The sequence below is a fragment of the Heliangelus exortis genome, chromosome 1 (genome assembly GCF_036169615.1).
Source record: "Heliangelus exortis chromosome 1, bHelExo1.hap1, whole genome shotgun sequence".
Taxonomy (NCBI): domain Eukaryota; kingdom Metazoa; phylum Chordata; class Aves; order Apodiformes; family Trochilidae; genus Heliangelus; species Heliangelus exortis.
Genome location: NC_092422.1, coordinates 4,232,593 through 4,251,446, shown reverse-complemented (window position 1 = coordinate 4,251,446; position 18,854 = coordinate 4,232,593). Strand labels below are relative to the sequence as shown.

General features: G+C 43.6%; 1 protein-coding gene across 8 annotated transcripts in view; it reads left to right on the top strand.

Annotated features, from left to right (window-relative positions):
• The window catches only part of TENM4 (teneurin transmembrane protein 4), a 587,599-nt gene that overhangs the window by 546,195 nt on the left and 22,550 nt on the right, over positions 1-18,854 (top strand). For all 8 annotated transcript variants that reach the window (XM_071729185.1, XM_071729662.1, XM_071729348.1 and 5 more), the window contains 3 exons: positions 1,540-2,417; positions 12,569-12,741; positions 16,552-16,787. In XM_071729185.1, the coding sequence (XP_071585286.1) occupies positions 1,540-2,417; positions 12,569-12,741; positions 16,552-16,787 (1,287 nt within the window). The remainder of the gene's footprint in view (positions 1-1,539; positions 2,418-12,568; positions 12,742-16,551; positions 16,788-18,854) is intronic.

Sequence of the window (18,854 nt, the reverse complement as noted above, 5' to 3'; positions counted from 1 at the left end):
CTTTTTAATTAGTTGAGAATCTATTTAAAAGCCTGGCTGGAGATGACCAGGGGCATGCTTCACAGTTGTTTGTTTCCTGCCACCCTTCACACCTCTTCTATGAGGAATATGCAACATAAGGAAAGCATTGAAGAATTGCTTGGTTCCCATCAGCACAACGTTGGTGTTGTTTATCTTTTTCTATACAAAACTGAAGTAAAAACAAAACAATAAAATAACCCACACAGCGTACAATTGTTTTTTTTTTTTTTTAATTAAATTATTCTGAATTCTGTTGGTAAAGGTTTCATAGATTTGACAACTAAAAGATCAGGCACACTTGAAAAGACAGAATATTGCAGGAGAGCTAGAAATGAGGAGAAGAAGAGGGAGAAATGAGAACTTCTAGTGCTCTGACTTGTAGCATTGCCAGTCATTTTTTTTCAGTTTATTTGTGTATACAGATTATCCGTGTAGAACTGTGATGTATCACTGTTACTTGAACACATTCTTCCATTATGCTAAAGGAAATGAGAAAAACACTGTGAAGACAGAAATATTTTATTTTACAAATTGAACTGCCTGAATTTCATATGAATTGCTATTTTGCATTTTTGCAGCATCAGGCAAAAAATAGGTGGTTCTGACTTGGGCATACACACAGGCTGCCACAGCTGCCAGTTTTGTGTCTATCCCTCCTTGTCATTTACCCAGAGGATTGGGGCCACTTGTCTGGAAAATCCTTTAGTAAAAAGATCATTGTTTTGCTTGACTGATTTCATAGCACTTCACCCAAAATTCTCCAGCCCCTGTCTCTGCCATCAATTCAAATTGCTTTGGATGGTTTGGAGAAGGGAAATCCCACGTGAACCTTTGGGCTTTCTTGTTCACTCCTGTATTCCTTGGGTACTGGTGCCCCTTCAGAGAGCCCCTGGCACCCTACACCAAGGTGGAAAAGAAAAGAGAAGCCATGGTACAGAGAAAGAGCTGAGGGGAGCCCACCTCTGTCCATCACCCTCCTCCCTCTGTGTCTCCTTCATACGACGGGGAGCTAAAGCCCCCTCACCCACACCAGTGCTGTATCCTCTATAACCATCATACCAAGTATTAATAATTAGTTGTGTTTCTTTTTATGAAAGGAGGTTGTAGAATAGTGGTTGGCCTCATCTCCCAAATTACAGGTGATAGAATAAGAAGAAATGGCCTCAAGTTGTGCCAGGGGATGTTTAGATTGAATATTAGGTACAATTTCTTCACCGAAAGGGTTGTCAGGCCCTGTAACAGGCTGCCCCAGCCAGTGATGGAGTCACCATCCCTGGAGGGATTTTAAAAGCCATGTGCTGAGGGCTGTGTTGGACTTGGAAATGTTGGACTAACAATTGGACTTGGTGACCTTGAAGGTCTTTTCCAACTAAACAATTCTATGATTCTATGATTCGTTTACACTTTCTTCCTTTATTCCATGTTGAAACATCATCATCGTTGGGATTGACTTCTACCAATCATGCAGTGAGAAAAGGTCTTGCTGGAATAATTTCCTTGTGTTGTTTTCTCATTCAGGTTCGTCTGGAATGGCCCACGGACCTGGCAGTCAACCCAATGGACAACTCACTCTACGTCCTCGACAACAACGTTGTGCTCCAAATATCTGAGAACCACCAAGTCCGCATCGTGGCCGGGAGGCCCATGCACTGCCAGGTGCCAGGCATGGATCACTTTCTCCTCAGCAAGGTGGCAATCCATGCCACCTTGGAGTCTGCTACTGCCCTGGCTGTCTCCCACAACGGGGTCCTGTACATTGCTGAGACTGACGAGAAGAAGATCAACCGCATCCGGCAGGTCACCACCAATGGAGAGATTTCTCTGGTTGCTGGTGCACCGAGCAGCTGTGACTGCAAGAATGATGCTAACTGTGACTGCTTCTCAGGGGATGATGGCTACGCCAAGGATGCCAAACTCAACGCCCCATCCTCTCTTGCAGTGTGTGCAGATGGGGAGCTGTATGTTGCCGATCTTGGAAATATCCGAATCCGCTTTATTCGGAAAAACAAACCCTTCCTCAACACGCAAAATCTGTATGAGTTGTCCTCACCCATAGACCAGGAGCTCTACTTGTTTGACACCAGTGGTAAACACCTTTACACTCAGAGCCTCACCACTGGAGATTATCTTTACAATTTTACTTATTCCGGCGACGGGGATATAACCCTGATCACTGACAATAATGGCAACTTAGTCAATATCCGAAGAGATTCCACGGGGATGCCCCTCTGGCTGGTAGTGCCTGATGGCCAAGTCTACTGGGTGACCATTGGTACCAACAGTGCACTCAAGAGTGTAACAACACAGGGGCATGAAGTGGCCATGATGACATACCATGGCAACTCAGGTCTCCTTGCCACCAAGAGCAATGAAAATGGTTGGACAATGTTTTATGAGTAAGTATATTAGGAATATTATGCTGCAGACTTTATTCTGTGTTCTCTGAACCTTGCAAGCTTGGTAGGATTAAATTTCCTGGATAGACTTACTGTCCAAATAAAATGGCCAGAACAGAGAATATTAGATCTCACTCAAACTCTTCATGCTAGAAGTAGGTGTGTTAGAGTTAGAATAAGCTCCCTGTATCAAGTCAAGAGTTTCTGCTGGGTTTTTCTAAGTCAGCTCAGTAATTTCAACACCTGGTTGTCCTTAATTGTAGTCAGGATGGGGGATTAAACTGCTTGTCAGAGAATTTTACTTGGCTTTGTAAACCTTGGAAGTGTGAAAGTACCATCAGATCCTCTTTTTTTTTCAGCATTTCACCTACGTCCTATGCTGTGGTGTCTTTTTTGAGCTTATTTCAAATGGCTGATGTAGAATGGTGACAGGCAATGACTAATGACAGCTTTCTCAGAAAACAATTCTATAATTAATGAACTGCTCTGTTTCTATTGTGATTGGCCTGGCTGTGTTGTAAAAATAGTTTCAGACCTATTCAAGACCAATCCTGCACCAAAGAGTTTTTGAGCAGAGAGAAGACAGGTTGCATTGAAAAAACCAGAGATGGCAGTGACTTGAAGATTTCTGCTTCTTTTTGTATTACTGCTAGCAATTCCCTGCTTATAAAACCATGAAGGCAACACACTTCTGATGTCAAATAGGAAAAAGATAGATAGCACAATGAAGGGCATCTAGAAGGATGGTCTGCAAATTCATCCCGCTGTTGAGAACCCTTTCCCCTCCCTCTTCCTTAGTTTCATTCCTGTTTTCAAGACTAATGTATTTGAAATGCTCCTTTTAGGACATAATTTCACATATGGTTTGAATGGTTACGTGGAAGTATTCAGCTACCATAATAATAGATCCATTGTAAGAGCCCAGTCTGGCTAGAATAGAAATTTTCCAAGATTACAAATCAAAAAACCTGGGGAAAAAAGGAAAAGGAGACTCAGAGAAAGAAAGCTGGCTAAACCCACATATTCCTGTATTAGACATGCAGTTGCTTTGGTTCTTTCTTCAAAATGTTCCAGGATCAGTTTCAAATTTCTTTACTTAATACTCACTATTCTGCTCCTGCCCCAAAAAAAAGAAAAAAAAAAAAAAAAAACCTAATGGAAACTCTGTGATGAACCTTTTGAAAGGTTATTTGCATTCCATCAATGTTCTGCTTGCAATTACTATAGCAATATTCCTCAGTGAATCAAAGTTAATACCCTTCATCTCTTACATTGAATTTGATTGAGGGAGGCTTTAGGGAGGAAAGATGGGGTGTTTATCTCTACAGGAGTAGAAGTCTGCTCTATTGTCAGGACAATCATGCTAAGTCAAAGAGGTATTTTCTTTTTCCAAAGAACCCAAGAGTTCCTGTGCCTGAAAACAGATGTAGCCACAGACAGGGAAGCAAACTAAACATTACAGCTAATGACCATCAGATTTCTACTTCAAACATATTCTTTTATTTAAAAGTGTGAGTGAAAATATGAAGGAGATAAAATGTGGGAGAAGTTAAAATCAAACTTGCTTGGTGGATATATTTGTAAGAGTGATCCTTTATTTCTTGCTATCCAACAATACAGAGCATTTGTGAATGTCATCATTCTGGTCCTTTTATGCACTTCAGAAGAGTCATAAGCAAGCTTTATAGAGCTAAATGGAAGGCAGTATTCTCTGGTGGATAAACCATGGAAATCTTGGCTGAGCAAGTCAGCACTATATGATAGCAGAGCATCACTGAAAATAGAGTTGAGAATGTGTCTTCAGAGATTCCTCATCCAAACCTGTGATCAGTTATCTCCATTTAACTGTTCCTGACAGATTCTGATGCAGCTTTATACAACTGCAGGGTAAAGGTCTATAGCTGGATTAGTTACCTCTGCCTTCCTTTATAGGCAAGGGGGAGAAACAGGCACTTTCAAGGTGAGTTCCTTAGGAGTCAGGTCAGGTATCTGCTTCAGGATGAGGTAAGATGAGCTGCATTCTGAAAGTTTCTCTTTCTAAAGGTAGTCCAGAATTATTAGCTTGTATTCAGATGTTTACACACTGTAGATGTCTACAGTTTGTCAAATGGATCCTTATCAATGGCATCTAAGTTATTGAAAAATATTCCTAGTGATAACAATTTATTTACCTGTCTTATTGTTATTGCTAGAACGCTTTTTTATACATTTGATCTAAATCTTCCTTGCTTGAAACTGCTTGAATCTTGCATTTTTTGTCCCATCCTGTCCTATCCCATCCAATCCTGTGCTTATCTGTCCAGTAAGGACATGGAAAGCAGATCAGTTTGCTCTTCCTCTTAGCAGGGAGAACTTGCTCTATGATAATTCTCAGAAAATAATCATCACTAGGGAATGATCCACTGGGCTTGTTTCGAGTGAACTGGAAGAGACTGAGTCTACCAAGACTTTGCATGCATAGTCTGGGGAAAAAAAAATGAAATCAGAACTAATAAAATGAGGTTAGCAAATAAAGGAGAGATACTTAGATTGCTTGAGCAAATAAAGGAAAGATAGTTAGATTGCTTGATAAAGTAGGTTTCAGATAAGCATAATATATTTTTACACAGTCTAATGCTAGAGTACACTTGGAACAGGTCAAATATTAAGAATGAGGCTGAGGAACTTCTCATAGGTTGTAGTGAGCAAAGCATCAAGTCATCCAGTGTGATTTCTCAGTATAATTCCATGACAAATCTGTCTAACTTGATGCTTCAATGGACAAACAAAATGAATACATTCGCTCATCCCACTTGTAGTGGTTAGTCAGAAGCTGATTTTGTCCCAATACAGCATTTATGAGACTAATATTGTCAGTTCTGATGTTTTTAGTTTATGAAGGACAGGGAAAATTGGTGCCTGTGCAGAAAAACACTAGAAAAATGCATTCATGGGGAGAAAGTGCTTTATACTGGACAACTTGATCTGTTCATCTAAGATAAGATGGGGAAGTGCCTGGATCACAGTCTGTCAGCACAAAGCTGTCACCTACAGAGAGACTCTTAATCTAGCCAAGAAAGGCTTGAGAAGGGTAAGGAGCTGGAAAGCAAAGTTAGGGACATTCAAGTTGACAGGAAGGTGCAGTTTTTTAAAGGCTGAGATTACCTACCAGTAGAGCAACCAACCATGGGAAGCAGTATAGTCTCTATTTCTTGGGATCTTGCCTTAAGATAAATCCTCACCAGAGAGAAGATTTGCATGAGTCAAACACAAACTGCAAGGATAAACGTGGGCATGTCAGAATAAAATCTAAGTTCCTTAGAAGCCACAGAAGATGTTATAAACCAAAGCAACATTCAATACATTCACATTATTGGGTTTTCTATCATAACATCAGGAAACTCACAGTGGGGAAGTGATTTAGATAAATCCTGTGATCATGAGCGGCTGGATGGTGCTCTGAGACCATCAGAGTCCTGGCTGAAGGGGAAGGGGAAGCTCAGATTTCTGTTTTGCTCGTGGCCAAGGGAATAAAGGCAACAAATATGACTCTGAGGAAAAGCTTCACGTTTCTCCCAGCACATAACAGTTGTTTGTGGGCCAGGGCAAGCTGCTCACCACTGTTTAAAAAGGTAAAAGTAAAAGCAAATTCAACTGCCAAATTTACACTGCCCCAGTGGCCTCATGAAGAACATCCTCATAAAATTTACTTTGCCTGGCTGTCTACAGAGGACTATAAACCAGGCACCAACATGAAAGAGCACTGGAGTTGCAAGAGTAGCAACACTAGGTGTGTACATGTCCAGCATCTCTGGTTCTCCTTCAGTTGTTGCTTTTACCAGGGCATTTCTCAGCCTCTCACATGGGCTGGGAAGAGCTGTGACATATGGGCACATGAGACATATGGGACATGGGACATATGGGACTCTAGAGAGGAGATGGAGGTGGGATATGTTGACACGGTAGTGGAGATCTTCTTCAGGACACACCAGGGCATCCAAGTCCTCCAAAGGTTCAGGCTGGGCTGACAAGTTGGTTCTTCATTTCTGCAGGGCAAGAAGATAGGTGCTGTCCCCAGGTAGTGACAAACTTGTTCACAGCCATTACAGCTCATATTTTCACACATCCCACACCTGCTGTAATGATCTTGCTTTACTGGATTTAATGCTGAGTAAGGGTCAGTAGAAAATGGTGTGTAGTTTCCCTTTCTTTTGAGAGTGAAACTTAGCTCCCTGCAATAATTAGCCTGTCCTCAAAGGCCTATCTAGGACTTCTGTGAGGGTTTTAGCATTATATAGACCTTCTCTGCCTCTGCAGAGGGCTTGACATTTGCTGTCAATTAATGCAATTCAGCTCAGCTTGTCCAGTAGCTGGATTAAAGATTTCTCTTCCCATTGAACCTGTGACAGTGATAATCAGCAGCAAAGGAAGCTGATCTGGAAACTCTGCCAGGGAACAGCTTCTTGTTTTTCAGCTCCTCCAGTCAAAGACAAAGGATGCTGTGTGACTATTTGCTTCTTTGTTGTAGCTGCTTTTTCCCTTGACCTGGAAAAAATATCTACCAGCCTTCACAAAGTTTCTCACCAGCTGCCATTTGTCTACTTCAGAATCCAGAAATTCTTTATAATCTGTTTGTTTAAAGCAATAATACAGCAATGATCTTGATCAGCTTGTTGAGATGGTAGCACTGTACCTAAACCCCATTTCCTTCTGAGCCAAAGTCAAACCTTCTACACGTTATTTAGCCCTGATGAGGCACCTGGGCTTAGGTCCTTTGTGTCCCCAATTAGTTTCCAAGATCACCTCCTCCCATACAGAATGAAGCACTCACATATCACTGCAATCAAGCCCAGAAATTCAAAACTTTCTCATGGAGTGCCCAAGAAGTGGCTCCCAGCTGCCCGGGGGGTGAAGGGAACCAGCTCTTCAGATAGGCCATACCAGGAGCTTTCATCCAAAACATAGGATGGTGTTTTACAGACAACCCAGCTCTGCCAAACCTCACACACTGTCATGGGTGGAAGGTAGGAGCCAGCTGGACTGAGCATGAAGTAGGACCTTGAATGGCTTCCCAGTGACTCCCAGCACTAAGCAGATGTCCCATCCCAGCACCATCAGTGTTTGGTGCCCCAGACATTGTCCTGATGTCAGTGACTGGGGTAGCAGAGCTGGGCATCATGCTCAGCATCTACCCCACAGTGAGTCTGCCTCAGAGATGGTGTAAAGGCTTTACAATTTTTTCTCTCTTAGTCACAAACAAAGAGGAACACTTTTTACCTTTAGAGGAGCAGCCACCTCTTGACTCAAAAACTAGCTGGCTTACTGCAGTAATAGCATCCCTTCATCACCCAGTGATATCTCTGGTCATATGCTAAGTTTTATGGGATTTAGTGGAGTCCTTGGTTTAAACTCATTCAAGTGAGGGTCTCTTTCAGCTCCTGCTGCAGACTGGAGAATGCAAAACACTTTTGGCTTTTGCTGTCCCTCCTCTTCTAGCAAGATTTCTTTGCTCCACAATTTCTTCACAAGAAAATAATTAGATCCCCCTCATTGTTCCTCTGAAGAAGTCCCAGTGAAACCTTGGCAAGTTCCATGATAAAATAATACTTCTCCAGTACTCTCACTAAGCTGTGAGGTGATATTTTGGGGTGCTTTTTCAGACCTGGCCTGAAATGAATGCCTGGTGTCAGAGTTTATTTGAGAACCAAGGGAATGATGAGGATCATAAAAACTAGAAGGATCTTTCTCTGCACATTTGGGCAGCCAGAAAATTCTGCAGACAATGACTGCAACCTGGCCGTGTGTCATTAGAGAGAGGGCTGGCCTTCATGCATATTTGAATAGTGTTGGTTTGGCTGTTACAGATTCATTTTTAATGTTGTGTTTAATGTTGTTTGAAAAATTGGGAAGAGGAGAGCTTGTTCAGAGGCAGCGGGTGTGTGTCTGTATAATCACATGCAAAATATAGTTTGTAAAGTCCATTAGGACACTTTGGCACTAAGTGCAATATTATTATAGTGATTTTTTTTTTCCCAACTATTTGACTTGTAGTTTTAAAAGGATGATGGAATGTAAAAAAGCTAAAGTGAGGAAACCCAGAGACTCAGGCAAGGAATTGATTTCTGAATAGGCAGTACTTAGGATGCTTCCCTTTAATTCCCAAGGCCTGGGTCTCTACACAATTGTAATGTGATAAATGAAAGCTCTGAATGTTTACAAGCTAACAATTAGGCCTCATAAGCACCAAATACCATTTTAATTCTGTGCATTGAACCTTAGCTAAATACATTTCCAATTGGGAATGGATGGCAACAGCTTCCTTTGCTGGCCTAATAATTGTCACTGTAATTGTAAGTGCTGAGTCTTTGCAGCAGGTTTGAATGGAAGGCAGCAGCTGTGGTAGCAGGTGATGAATTCATCTCTCAGAGTGGCTGCTGTGTGTGCTCCTGTGTCTCAGCATTTCCTTAATTCTGGTGCTTTCAGAGCATTTGGAAAACATGGGAGTCTTAAGCTGTGATGAAAACTGGCCCACCCCTAAATCCCGAGGCTGTGGAAACAGGCACTGTGCAACTTAGCTGCAAAATGAGGTGGCTGGGAGAGATTTGTCTTACTGCAAATAGCAGGCACACCTGCAGCTGCAGAAGAGCCAGTTTCTTGACCTCCTCTCCAAGCTGAGGATGTGCCCTGTAAGTGCCTTTATAGGGCTGAAAGCAGAGGTAGAAGGAGCCAACTCATTTAACTGATTTAATTTCTTTAAGCACGTTATGTATTTGGAAATTTGAAGCTTTCCAGCTAAAGTGTCCTGGGAGACTGTGGGTATGTGATAGATGATACAAGGTATATGCTGTGCAATCTAAATCAGGGGAAATGGGGAAAATTTTCCAGCCTCCAGCAAAATAGAAAAGAGAAAAGGAGCTGCTTGCCAAGAGGAAGGTGCTGTGCATGTCCATGCTAACCAGCTTCCAGCACCTCCTCTTGCATTGCAAAAGGTTTAGTCTGGACGTATTTTATACCTCATCTGCCACCAATTAAAAATCATAATAAAAACAGGAACGGTCTAATTGTGCAGCTTTCTCACCTTTCTCCCTTTATAAAGCATGAGCTCCTTGCAGCTGGAACTAGGTGAGCTGTCACCCCCAAAGTGAGTGTTGGGAAGGTCCCTCCCTGGCTTCTGGGCAGAGGTGCAGCAGCTCTTGAAACACAGGAAACACAGATGGCCCAGGTTACTTCTGATGGGGGCTAATGGGGTGACTAAGGAGGTGCCAAAAATCTAACGTACACATGAAGGCATCTTAAACCAATTCCAGCACACCATTCCAGAGTGTTCTGGCCCAAAATGAGCCTTGCTTCTCAGGACCCGAAGTCCCAAGTGGAAGCCCTTGCTCTTGGGGAAGTTCCCCCCTGCAGTGTTAGTTTTGTACAGCTGTAAAAATGCATCTGTGTGTATTATTGGTATTGTACTCAGTCATTTAGACTTAAAAAGAAAAATGTGTGCATGGAGGTCTAAGCACCATCACATTCTTTCACTCTCTCTCTTTTTTTTTTTTTTATGTTGGTTTAACCCATTTTGCACAGGCAGAGACTACTGGCATATTTACCCATTTGCATAATTCATCATTGTAAAAATTATATATTTACCTAGCAGAGAGGTAGAGGACAATTTGTGAGGGTGCTGGGAGCCGGATGTCCAGGAATATATGTAAAAAAAAATCTAATAGAATTTGTAAATAAAAATATATTAAAATTATACTATAAAATAGAGCTTAAGGAACTGGGTGTCTGCTGCTGCTTGGGGCTGCTAAGACTCAGTATCCACAGGTGTTTGAGGCTTTCTTTGGAGCATGTAAGTAGGGCTTGCATGGAGTGTGGGTTTCATGCTGACTCTCAGTGTGGTGCTGAGTGGTGTTCAAATCAGGATAAAGCATAATGGCTCACAGGACATCACTGACTCAGCACTTAAATGAAACAGCAGACAAGTCCATCACATGCAAAGCTCTCTGTCCCCATCCTGGCTTTTGATCTCCTTCATTCCCTAGCCACTGACCCCCTTCCTTTCACATTCACACCTCTATCAGACCAAACTCACCCCTTAGACCTCAGTGCTGCACATCTAGATTTGTGCCATAATTTTTAGGAGGCAAATCGTGCCCAGTTTCAGAATCAGCTCATTTAAAAAAATGTTAGTAGAGCAATAGAAATAAATCCTTAACAATTTTTAATGCAACCAAGTCAGAGGTGCCAGGTCAGATCCATCTCCCTAAAATTTCAGAGTATTTGAGAGCTGAGTCCACCCTCCCTGTTCAGACTGGTTTATACATAGAACTATTGACGCTGAGGTAGAAAGAATTTGGGGTGTTACACAGCACAACTTTAATGATAATGATGTTTTCTCTGTTCACAGAGGAGTCTAAATCATGTCCCTTGTGTCCTGGCTCAGCAGATGGGGGAAAGATCCTGCCTGTGGTGTTTTTAGGTTAAGACTCACACACTGGTTTAGGAGGAATTGTGCAGGTGATTGTGCAGAAGGCACAAACAGAACACACACCTCAGTGCAAGCAGGACAGCCACAAACAAAGAGCAGAGCACTTGGTGCTGAGAGTGCTTTAGTTCTGCCTCTTGCAAAGAAATTCAGTTTAGATCCAAGCTGTGTGCTGCTAGCTGCTTGGAAAAGCTTTAACTGATCTCTGCCAAACTCCTGTAAAGCAGTCCTGAATCCTCCCTTTTTTTTTTTTTTTTCTTTCTTCTTTTCCATTGATCACCAAGATCTCAGAGGAGAGGAGAAAGGCAGCTCCATCCTCCATGCATAGATAATCCCATGATTGATGGACTGACACTGTCGAGGGCCAAATGCTTTCTTTTACCTTCCCACCTCTGTCTCTACCCAATGTGCAAGAAAAGCCCCATGTGATGGTGTCTCCAAAACCAAGGGCTGGAGAAACTGGCAATGTGATCATCCACTGAGTATTATACACTCAATATTAAACTTGGGCAAAAAAACCACCTTTTCAACCAGCCCTTTCTCACACTAAGTCACTGCCAGTGTATTGTCCCAGGTGAAGTACCAGCACTGTGTACAAATCTGGAAAAAAGAGAAAGAAGAACAGCCTAATTTCTTTTTCTGTACAGTGAAGAACCAATCCAATGGCTGCTCCTAGGTCTCTCATGGGTTGCAGTTCAAGAGCTTTCGTCTCCTCTCCTCTCCTCTCTTCTCCTCTTTCCCTTTCCCTTTCCCTTTCCCTGTAAGGACCCCAGTAAAGCTCCCTTGCCAACCCTCTTAGCTCAGTCTGTGACCCAAGGGCACCTTTTTTGCAATGCCACAAATGGGAAGCAGGAGGAGGTCTTTTCTCCATCACCTTAGGAGGCCTCTAGACACAGGCATCTGCTTCTCCTTCCTGAAAAATAACCCCCCAGCTTGTTACCTGCTGGGGGACCTGGAGGATGCAGCTTATTTCATCTGGGTCCTGGTAAACAGGTGTCCACATCACAGAAACCTTCCCAGATGGTGCTCATGTTGACTTCCTCACTGGAAAAGCCAAGGACTCAGCAGGGGGGCAACTGTACTGCTTTTCTACACTTTTAACTCACTCCTTCCAGATGGCCCCAGGAACTGTAAAAGGTAGACATGGGGATCTCAACTCTGCTCTGGGCTCTACATCATGTTCACAAAGGAAAGGGTTTTTTAACTGATGTGGCCAATCTAGTTGGTCTTTGTTGCTACTTTGACATTAGCTTTTTTTTTAAAAAAACAAACCTGCTGAAGACCTCAAGACGCAGCAACCGAGAAACCGAGAATAGTTGGTGGCCTTCAGAAAGTCCTAGGCAGGATGGATGGGCTGGTGCTTTCCCAGAAGTCACAGCACAGTGGATGGGAAATAAATTTACTCTTGTAAAGAAGAAGAGCAGTGTAGGTGATGAGTAAAGGGAAAATGTTAAAATACAGGCTATTAATTCTTTAGTTATTTTCTATTCTTTTCCTGGTTTTCTTGGGCTAAAACCCATGATTCTCTTCTCATGAAGCCTTTGAAGTCACGACAGACAGACAGACCAACAGTGCAATTTTCTTTGGGAAAGTCTGGGTGAAGACTTCAAGGCTCAGTCTCTGTTTTGTAGGGTGCTTGCTGTGTCTTGCTCTTCTGTTTCTGCTGCTGATTTCATTCCATCCTCCCTTCCAGGTATGACAGTTTTGGGCGTCTGACCAACGTGACCTTCCCGACTGGGCAAGTGAGCAGCTTCCGCAGTGACACCGACAGCTCCGTCCACGTCCAGGTGGAAACCTCCAGCAAGGATGATGTTACTATAACAACCAACTTGTCAGCATCAGGAGCCTTCTACACCCTGCTCCAAGGTGAGTTGGGCCATTGTCCCTCTTCCAGTCAAGTTACACATATGGATTATCAGGAAATGGTAAACCCAGTACCAAAAGTCCCCTGCATCCTCATGGCCCTGGAGCTGCTCACATGCTGGATGGGAGGCACACTCACAGCTACTTAGCCACAGTCCCCAGGACTGTGGTTGCTCTACAGCTGTTTTCTCCTTTTTTCTCAGGCAGTCCCCTTGCTGTGCAGCCCTCATGCACTACAGCCCTCCATCATCATTACCCTCATTGTTATAGCAAAAAAGGTTGCATAAATCTATCCATGCTTCTGGCCGACCCCTTTGCTTCATTCTCTTAATGGCTTCCAACTTTACAATTACTGGAACAGGCTCACAGCTGGTTGATGGAGATCTCTCTTGATTCTTTGTTCCCTGGCTGTTCAAGCATTCACAAGGCAGCATCCAGAAAAATGACCATCCCTGTTCCCCAAAATGTCTGTATGTGAGCTATAAAGGACTGGTATGGAGAGGCAGAGAGGAGGAAGGAGAGGTGGGCAGCCAGGGCAGGACTGGTGGGACCAGTTAGGGGCTGTTGGAAATGAGCACTGTGGAGAAGTAGAGGATTGATGAGGTGGAGGAAAAGGTGATGAAGTGGGAAAGAAAAGAGGAGTGAATATCAGGGGAACACTGTGCTGACATAGTGGTGAGGGCAGAAGTTGTAGTGCACAAACCATGACAACCTGGATCTCCAAGTTCTGAAGGCTGAAGCCTCCATAAGGTCAGGGTGAGCCATCACTCCTGTTCCCTGGGACTTGCAGAAAAGGGAGGGACTTTCAGGCTCTTTGCTTTCTTCACTCCCCCATTCACTCTCAGTCTGTGCCTGATGGCAATGGGGTGTCAAACATAATTTCTCCTTGTGAGGAACAAAGTGTTCCAAGTGAAACTGATGTGTTCCAGCATCACATTTGTTCCCACATCTCTGGAACTCACATTTCCTTTTCCTTCCCTGTAAAGAAAGTGCCTGCTATTCCTGAACACTGCCTTCCCTGCCTCTAGAGAGGGAGGCTGAGAGGGTGCCAGCCCCTTCAAGCCCTCCTCACAGTTCCTGCAGGGGAACACAGTGACTTTCTTATTCTTTACTTCAGCCTGCAAAGCAGATCCAACCTACCCCTCCCCATCCCATCCGCTCGCATTAAGATGTCTGGCAACTGCACAGACATGAGGTTGGCTTCAGCTCAAGAGCCTAATTAAGCAATAGAGCCCACTGTTGGGGGCCCTTTAGTGAGATAATTGACTGTGATGTGATTTATACACCCAGAGCTGAAGGCACAGTTAGATAATGGTGCCACAGTCAATTATCTCATTGTACTGCCCTCCAGCACAGGGACACTCTTGCTGTTAGGACATGGAGTACCACAAACAGCTTAACCATCTCCAGGAATCTAAAATTACAAAGCTGTTTGGATCTGAAGAAACTCACCTTAAAATGAAGAGCTGGATAACATTGCAGCAGAGGTGGCCTGCAACCTGCTTTCCTATGGGTGTTAGGGACTGTGAATTCCCAGGCTGAGGTAGGTATTAGTTCATGGCAACACTGCAAAAACTGAAAAAACTGCTGCTGGAGGTGCCCAGGGATGTATTGAGCACAGCTGAAATGAAGCTGCCTTCCAAGTGCTTCTCCAGTGCATGGAGCTGGATCCATTCTCAAGGTCCACAAGTGTCTTGCCCACTCTGTTGTTCTCCAGGGAAAATGCATGTCACAGATTCCTTTTACACGAGAGGTGTTCATACATTTTCCTTCTGGATGCACAGCTCTGGACAGCTTTCAGAAATCCTTGATGAATCTTTCAAGAAACCTGGATCCCACTGTGAACAAGTGAGGGCTGAGAAAGCATTTTGAGAAGGTGACAGATTCTTGTAGCATGTATTTAGGAGCCTCTACAACTAACAGACACCTCAGGACTTCTGTGGGAGTTTGTCCTCTGGATTTTTGACAAAGTGAGCGTTCATTCCCAGCCAAAATAGGGCACTAGTACCCTAGAGACAAAGCAGCATAAAATACAGCACCCTGTGGCTCTTGGATTTCATGTAGCCCCTGAGAAATGCCTCCAAAGCCAAGGAGGAATCTTCTCTTGGGAGAAGGGTTTGCATTCCACACACTGGTGGGGATCCTCCACCTTAACCCCTTTGTGGTGCTTGAGTGACACTGAGAACATCACGTGTCCAGTGAATTTCATGGAGAGTTTCAAGTTTTGCCCTGCTTCCTGGTGAAAGATGAAGGTGGGAGGGATGCTTTAGCTGTGTAGAGTTATTTCACAGATTTAAGTTGAAGCAAATCTCCTACCACTTTCTCACCAGAGCAAGCATCAAAGGACAAAAGTGTGACAGCCAGCTCACTGTCCTTCTTCTCTCCACTTGCAGAATCAAGCTTGGAGAGGGGTTGATCCTGCTGTAGTCTATGTCAAAAGACCATCAACTTAAAAACATAGTGGTATAGCTAAAATACTCAGCTCTACATGCTGGATCACCACTGCATGTCTGTAATGCCACAATCCAGTGCCACAGCAGTGTCAGAGCATCACTGCTGTGTACAGTAAGTTGAGTTGTGGTCCTGCTGAGATCAGTGTGGCAAGACTCCAGCTGGATACAACAGGAGAAGGATTAGACTCACACTCAGAAAAAAAAACAAAACAACAACAACAAAAAAAACCAAAAACCAAAACAAAACCAAAAAAACCCCACCCCAAACTGGTGTCAGGTTTCCTTTCCTAATTACACCAACTGTGCTCTTTGCTGATTGACTTCATTCAGACAAGAGATGATAATTTTGCTGTGACCTTGTTTCCTGCTGAGCTATGGCAGAGCAACTACTGAACAAACCCCAACTTGCCTCAGAATGGAAAAACAATTGACATGAATTTTTAATGGATGTTTTCATTTACAATTAGGTATTTATGGCAGCCTGGGAGTCAGAAATTATATTTTCCAGCTTTTGAGGAGCTTAAGATAAATCAGTTGTTGTACAATGTACTTTTAAAGTCATTTTTCACTGAGCAAGTCTCATGCTTTCTTACCCTTCATGAGTTCCTCTCTGCAGAGAGAAATGCCAGCTGGAGAATCAAAGGATGGCCTTTCAGCCTGCCTGAATCCTGAAGGACATGGGAAAGATATTATTCTTCTCTTCCACTCCTGAACTCCCAAATCCTGGCCTCAAAATCTGCTTATCTTTCAAAAGCGAGCGGAGGCCAGATATATGGAGATGTGTGCAGAGCTTAGTGCCTCTGCTTTCTCTCCAAACATGAGGACTTGCACTGCTTCCTGAAAGCTTTCCCTAGTGAAAGGGTTTGGCTGTTGTTTGGGAACATGGTCAGCATTAATTCACTCTGCAATTTCCTGTCACTCATCAGATGGTGAATAAGTTGAGGAAAGTAGGCGGCCCCACTTTTTCATATATTGTAGTGAAGTTGGGATTTTTAAGATAGAAAAGCGTGGCAATTTTTCAGCCAGGCTGAGTTTCAAAACAAGCATCTCACCACCCACAGGAAGAAGTTTGAATCTCCTTTCTTTGGTAGGAGCTCCTCCACTGGTGCCTTTTTAAACTCATGTAGGATTTTTAATTTTTTTCTGCAAGGATTTGAGGTGCAGAACATCATCAGAATGGAGGAGAGGTTGTCCATCTTTACTTTCCCTGATACAAACAATACTTTGGTCACTGGCAGTGGGATGGGTGTATCATTTGGTTGCAACCATCATATTGGTGAAGTCTGGTGGAGGTAACAAGTGAAAAGCTGGAACTTAATCATTAGGCAGCCATCTGAAAAGATTTCTTTTCTCTCTTCAGATCAAGTCCGAAACAGCTACTACATCGGGGCTGATGGCTCTCTCAGGCTGATGCTGGCTAATGGCATGGAGGTGGCCCTGCAAACTGAGCCACATCTGCTGGCTGGCACTGTGAACCCCACGGTGGGGAAGAGAAATGTCACCCTGCCCATTGACAATGGCCTCAATCTCGTGGAATGGAGGCAGAGGAAGGAGCAGGCGAGGGGCCAGGTCACCGTCTTTGGACGTCGGCTGAGGGTAAGTGAGCAGCACGAGCAGCCCTGGACTCTACTTTCTATCTCCTCAGTTCCCAGTCTCATGACAGAAAGGGACAGGGTTGATTTGCATCGTCTGCAATAGGAAGGAGGCTGCAGGACAGAGAAATAGTTGTTTGTCCTTGATGGTACAACCTTTATGACTTTAATATATCCCCTTATGCTCTGGCATCCTCTCAGCCATCACAAAAAGTTGCTTGGCCTACAGGTCCTCTGCATCCCTGGTAACATCCCTGGGAACCTCTCATCAGACACCACAGGTTTAACCATCATGTCAGGCTGTTTAGGTATGTGAGGAACAATCATAACTAGAAAATACTGCACCCATTAGAGGAGCTGTTTTCTACCTGTGCTGCTGCAGTAATGGAGCTGAGCACTGAAAGCTTTGGAACCCTATGGGGGAAAGGCTGAAAGAGTTGGTGCTGTTTAACTTGAAGAAAAGAAGTATCCAGGAAGACCTTATAATGACCTTTGAGTACCTGAAGGGACTACAGGAAAGCTGGGGAGGGACTTTTTACAAGGGCATGGAGTGATGAGATCAGGGGGAATGGTTTCAGACTGAAGGAGGGGAGATTTGGATTAGATATTAGTAAGAAATTCCTTCCTTTGAGGGTGGTTAGGCAGGTTGCCAAGGGAAGTTGTGGCTGCCCCATCCTTGGATGTGTTCAATCTGTTGAACCTGCTGAAGATTTGGGCTCACAGGGCATGACACTGTAATTGCTGTTGTTCCCCAAAGTGAAGCATTATAAACAGCTCCAGCTTGATGGGTTTGTGTCCTCCAGGAGCTCGTGGTCCTTTCTGTGCTCAAGTTTGATGGGATTTGAAAATACTGTTCCACACACTGGAGGGTCAGTGTGTTAGGGCTATTTAAAGGTCTTGCCCAATAAATCTGTAATTCCTCTTCTAACTGCTGGCAAAGCTGGTAACTTGTTATAATAAGTCCTGTGCAATCACCCTGTGCCTTGCTGGTCTCAGATCTGTGGACTGATGAACCTGGGAAGCTTCTCAGCACCTGGCACATTCAAACCCTCTGAGAAAAGTGCTTAGTGCTGTGTGATGCCACTGCAGCAAAAGGACTGCAGCCATTTATTCCCACTTAAGCCCTTCAGTAAATATTAATGCCCTGGTTTAAAATATGTGTTTCCCAGTCCTTGCTCTTCACCCCTCCCTATTCCCTGCAGCATGACCCATGACACCTTGATGAGATTTCTCCAATCTTTCCTTGCTCACACTTATCAAGTATCTCTCTTCACCCTCCCAGCCCAGCCTGTGCTCTTCCCCTTGTGTCAAGAGCCTCATATTTTTTTATCAGAAGAAAAACTGAAAATTTACCCAAATCTGAATCTGCTTGTTTGGTGGGAACTGCTGTATATCTGCAGATTGGTTGGCACCACCCTTCTTGTTTGGTTCCTCTGGAGATCTTTATTTTATTTTGTTTTAATAACCAACAAAATTATCACATGGGTCCTTTTTTTCTGAAGGGAGAGAGCCTTCTGAAATCTGCAGCTGTGTCACAGTTATTTGGTGTTTGAAGCAGTTTCCACTCATTTAGCCACAGCTCAGCTGACCATGTCAGTTTTATCTTCCAAAATTTTCACAGTAGATTCAGATGCAGGATATGTCTTTGTTTTATATTGTACTGCATTTGGAAAAATGCTTGCAAAATGAGTTTCCAGGCTGGTTACTTGCGTCCTCATAAATCTGTCAGCATTTATGCACATTTTGAGCCTATTGAGGCCCTTCTAGTGAAGCAGAAGAGCATCTTACATGGTTGAAGGACCCAGTTATGGTTCTGTTCAGAGGTTCAGAGAGGCTGAGTATGTACAAGAAGTTTTATGCTGCCTGCTTGTACTTGCATTGCAGCATTTGCCCCCCTAAGACATAAACCTGCAAGGTGCTAATTGCCTCCCTGGGGATTTTCCTGGCATTCTGTGTGTCATGTTCTCCTCTTCCCCTGTACCAGTAATTGCTGCTTTCCTTGGCAAGGGAGAAGCTTAGGGAAGTTAAGTTAAACATAATTTTGTTCATTTGGGGAAATATTACCCTTTTC